At 37.7% G+C, this 4,287-nt stretch overlaps 1 protein-coding gene across 1 annotated transcript; it reads right to left on the bottom strand.

Annotated features, from left to right (window-relative positions):
- Positions 1-526: 526 nt before the first annotated feature.
- On the bottom strand, positions 527-3,943 carry LOC121895757. The gene is made up of 4 exons (XM_042409181.1): positions 3,903-3,943; positions 1,959-2,288; positions 1,466-1,624; positions 527-648 (listed from the first exon to the last, which is right to left on the bottom strand). Exons 1-4 carry the CDS (start codon positions 3,940-3,942, stop codon positions 527-529), a joined length of 651 nt encoding a protein of 216 aa, XP_042265115.1. The 5' UTR covers position 3,943.
- Positions 3,944-4,287: the final 344 nt, after the last annotated feature.

Raw genomic sequence — 4,287 nt, 5'->3', positions numbered from 1 at the left:
TCGTGATCTCTGCCTCATACACCACCAGCTGTAATCTCACCACCGAGGTCCTGACACCACAACAGGTTTCATTTCCTGTAAACGTCTGTGGAACAAAGGCTAAAGTTTTGGGAATAGCTGAGTTAGAGGAGCTTGCCTTTGGAATATTTGCCATAACTAAAGCTAACGTTCAGGAAATAAAGAGGAAAACACTTATTCCAGCTCCGTGACACGATGCAAACAGAGAAAACAAGTTCCTCAGAACTGCTGCAGCAGCCGTTAGATTCATTTGACAGAGATGGAACCTCTGGTTGTTTAAAGTCTTTTTAAGCATCATGTTGGTTGTTTTAAAGTCTTTTTAAGCATCATGTTGGTTGTTTAAAGTCTTCTTAAGCATCATGTTGGTTGTTTTAAATTTTCTTTGTTGTTTGCTTTTTCTGTTAGACAGCATGATCCATGGTCTTACTAAAATCAGCTAAAATTATGTTTTCCTCACAAGAAGAAACCATCGACTTGTTTAAAGACTACAGTGTGACTGTAAACGGTGTCATGTGTTTCCTGTTGTCTTACCTTTATTATTATTGGTCCTCCTCATGCAGAATATCAGCAAACCCAGTGAAACCAGGACAACCATGATGGTCAGAACCACGCGCACATACAGCAGCACACCTGTGACAGGTTGAGTGGTAGAATAAGTTTGTTTCACATGAACGTTTCTGGGTTCAATATGCAACTCTGTCTCCTAGAAATTACGTTCATATACGACTAAACTGACACAGCAGATACATTTTGTTAGAAACATTAGATTACATTCGATAACACAGCGTCACTGGGAAACAGCTTAGTCCCATATAAACATAATTTCTGGGTTGCAAAATGACGTAGTGTCATTCTGAGCAGTAGTTATATATGTGGAGCCCAAACGACTCATGAAATGCTGTCAAAATAGTTGTAACTCCTGGATAACTGTACAGTTACCAGTCAAATATGCAAATCATTATAATCAAATAACCAAATAATATGTTACCTATGCATTAATGCACTGCATACAGTATACAGCGCATATATATATACATATCATCATAACTTCACTGTTTCTGGATCTGATGTGAGCCAGTATTAATATTATTTCTAACTTTATACATATATATGAATACATGATTATCATTATATAACAATCTACACGGGTTTCATATTTTACTCTTTCATCTTGCATCAAATCCTGTAGTTCAATGGTCTCCTACACTCTTCATATAGAAAACTCACGTCCTGCTCACTTCTGGCTTCTGTTTGATCAGATTTCACCCTTCAAAGTTCTTGTTCTTAAAGGGTTTATTTCTTCTGTCTTTCTGGAAAACTGAAAAGATGATACAAATGATCATCATCCAGCGAGGCTTTTAGCTTTGTATGAACTCCAAGTTCTCACTCAGCTGTGACTGAGAGTCACCATTAGAAATAGAAATAACCTTTGAACATGTAAATGTACCTGAACGTGCAGGTGGTGAAGGTGGTGCAGGTGCTGCAGGTGGTGCTGTTGGTCTGTCAGTCTGCTGCTGGTCAGACTGCTCTGTGGTTTCAGGGGAGGATGATGAAGGTGTGAAGCTTCCTGGTGGAGCGGAGGCTGATGGGACTGAAGTGGTCGGAGCTGTGAACAATAAAACATCAGATACTGATACACAGAAATCTTGTTCGAGAAAACTAAAACAAAACATTTTAATCATAATAATAATAATGCAGATAAGAATGCAGAAGTAAACAAGGTGATTGGTTCATGAATACTGTTTTACACTGTAGTGCATCTTTGCTTGAGTCACTGAGTTTATCAGGTTTTAAAGGAGCAGTTATCAACGTACAAAGTGATGAAAATATCATGTTTTAGACCAAATACTGCATATTGAGGTTATGTGAAACATCATCAGTGGTCAGTAAACAGTAACAGTTTTCTTCAGTAAGAATATTTTCATAAATTAGAAACTCACCATCTGAGACTCTGATCTCAAACTCTGAAAATCCATCAGGTAACACAGTTCTTTCCAAACCACATCTGTACCGTCCTGAGTCAGACTTGGTCAGCTGTGAGATGCTCACATACAGAATTGTAGAATATACTGGATAAAATCCTTCCTTATATTCAAGGCTGTATCTGCCATTCTGAGCTCTGACATCAGTTGTGTCAATGAGAACGTTTCCTTCTTCACATTTTTCTTTACAGAAGAACTTTTTCTTTCCAGAGAAGTTGAAGTCGCAGGTGACTGTGATGATTCCTCCTTCAGTTCCTTCATGAACAGGGATTTCTGCATTGATGAGGCCTGTTGGAAAGAAGAACAATCAACAGTTACTGTCTGTATTTCCTGTAAGATGCTGCAGTCTGATCACAATATTTCCTGCTTCACATGTTTACAGAACCACAGAGTCACACTGGGAGCTGCCCAGTTCAACCAGTCTCACATTCTGCTCATAACTTGATTTGACTCAGTTTCACTTTGATGCTCCCAAAAGAAGAAATAAAACTACTTTGCAAATGTAGATGTTTCCGTCAGGATCAATAAAGTTTCTTAATATATATGCTGTAATGAACTCATTAAAATACATCTGTGATCTGCTGCTGCGTTATGAAGCATCCAGACTCTCAGGTGGTCTGGATCAGGTCTGCTTTCTGTCCTCAGAGTCCAAACTAAACCTGGAGAAGCAGCTTCAGGTTTTATGCTCCACATATCTGAACTCAAGTTCTGCTGCAGATCTCAGTTCTTTTACATCAAGACTGAAGACTTTTCTGTTTGTTGCCTTTGATTCAATTCAATTTAGTTTTTTAATCATCTCACACTAAACATTTATTTATTAATAGTATTATTCTTATTTATACATTTATTTAACTCCATAAATGTGCCTTTTGACAATGTTTCCTTTACATTTTGTCTTTTATGTTTTATTATAAAGAACTTTGAGTTGCTGTAGAAATAAACGTGTCAACAAGAATGAAACCAACTGAAAACCTTCACACAGACTCTGGTGCAAAGAATGAGATTATTTCTGAAGTCCAGACTTCAGCCACAGACCAGCAGCTCATGTGTGTCTGTAGATTTCAACATGTTCATGTCTTCACTGTTTGTTCCTATTGAACAGAACAGACAGCTGACTGAACTGATCTACAGTCAGTTAAACTTATACAGCGTTTACTGTATTTGTGAGACTCTCAGCTGTTCCAGTTGCTGCAGTTGCTTTTCTATGTGCAGCTGTAGTTAGTGATCAGCTCCTAATCTCTCCTCACTGAAACAGGCATTAAAATCACACTTTGATCTTTAAACTGCTTTGCTGAAATCAGGTAAAACAAATATTATCTCAAATATTCTGTGACGGCAGGTGAAATGAGAAAGATATTAAAAAGTTTCTAAAATATTGTAGTTTGAAAAATGATTTTTAGGTTTATAAAGTTTATAAAGCTGTTTCTGGTCTAACAGGGTTAACTGATGATTCAGGAACCAGACGCTCAGAAATACGTTGTTTTCACACTTTGTTGTTTTCACACTTTGTTGTTTTCACACTTTGTTGGTTTCAGCATGACGGTGGATTTACTGTGGTTGTGACGCTCAGGTTTCTTCTTCTTTTTGAAAGATAGTTTGAGAATCTTTTTTTGGGCAAATTCTTAAAATGAGACAGAAACAAACGTGACTTACAAACTGTCAACTGGCCAATGATAACAAAACTTAACATTATGATTTATGGTTAGTTGTTCCTTGGTTTTACCAGGTGAAGTCAGCTGGAAGTAACTGAAGAAGTCGTCATTTCATATTAAAGTGACTGATCACCATGTTAACCACAGAAACCACTGACAGATAATAGTGAAAAAAGTTCAGACTGACTGTAAATAAAGAAATAAACTGATGTGTTAAAGAAAGAGGGAAATACAGAACGAGTGAACTCACTGAGGAGGAAGAAGCAGATCAGACTGTGTCGGACTTTCATGTTGAAGCTCTGATGGTTTAATGCTGCTTCTCTTCCTCCTTCACTGACAAACTAACTCACTTCTCTAAATGATGGAGTTCCTCCTCCAACCACAACTCACAGCCTCTGAGACTCTGTAGCAGACTTCATATTGCTCAGATCACACCTTTTAATATTGTCTGTGGCTGTAATAATGCAATTTTCTCTGTCATGCACACCACACAGTTTCTATATTATCTCCATTTTTCATCACTGGTATGGCTGCCCTTTTGCTGATACTGTGAGAAACAGCTCAAGCAGTGTGTTTCAGTTCTTGTTCCCTTCCTGTTATGAGCTCATTAACCTGCAGTTCATCTCTAGGAGGAT

This window comes from Thunnus maccoyii, chromosome 4 (assembly GCF_910596095.1).
Source record: "Thunnus maccoyii chromosome 4, fThuMac1.1, whole genome shotgun sequence".
NCBI lineage: Eukaryota > Metazoa > Chordata > Actinopteri > Scombriformes > Scombridae > Thunnus > Thunnus maccoyii.
Note: the sequence above shows the minus strand (reverse complement) of the source record. Positions and strands in the feature narration are given on the sequence as shown.

What these genes read in the sequence shown, in the direction of transcription:
- LOC121895757 (XM_042409181.1), bottom strand. Translation starts at nt 3,942, where the DNA reads ATGAAAGTCCGACACAGTCTGATCTGCTTCTTCCTCCTCA. An exon ending in TGAGATCAGAGTCTCAGATG is followed by an intron (nt 1,625 to 1,958) that starts GTGAGTTTCTAA and finishes TATTGTTCACAG; the next exon opens with CTCCGACCACTTCAGTCCCA. An exon ending in TTCACCACCTGCACGTTCAG is followed by an intron (nt 649 to 1,465) that starts GTACATTTACAT and finishes AACCTGTCACAG; the next exon opens with GTGTGCTGCTGTATGTGCGC.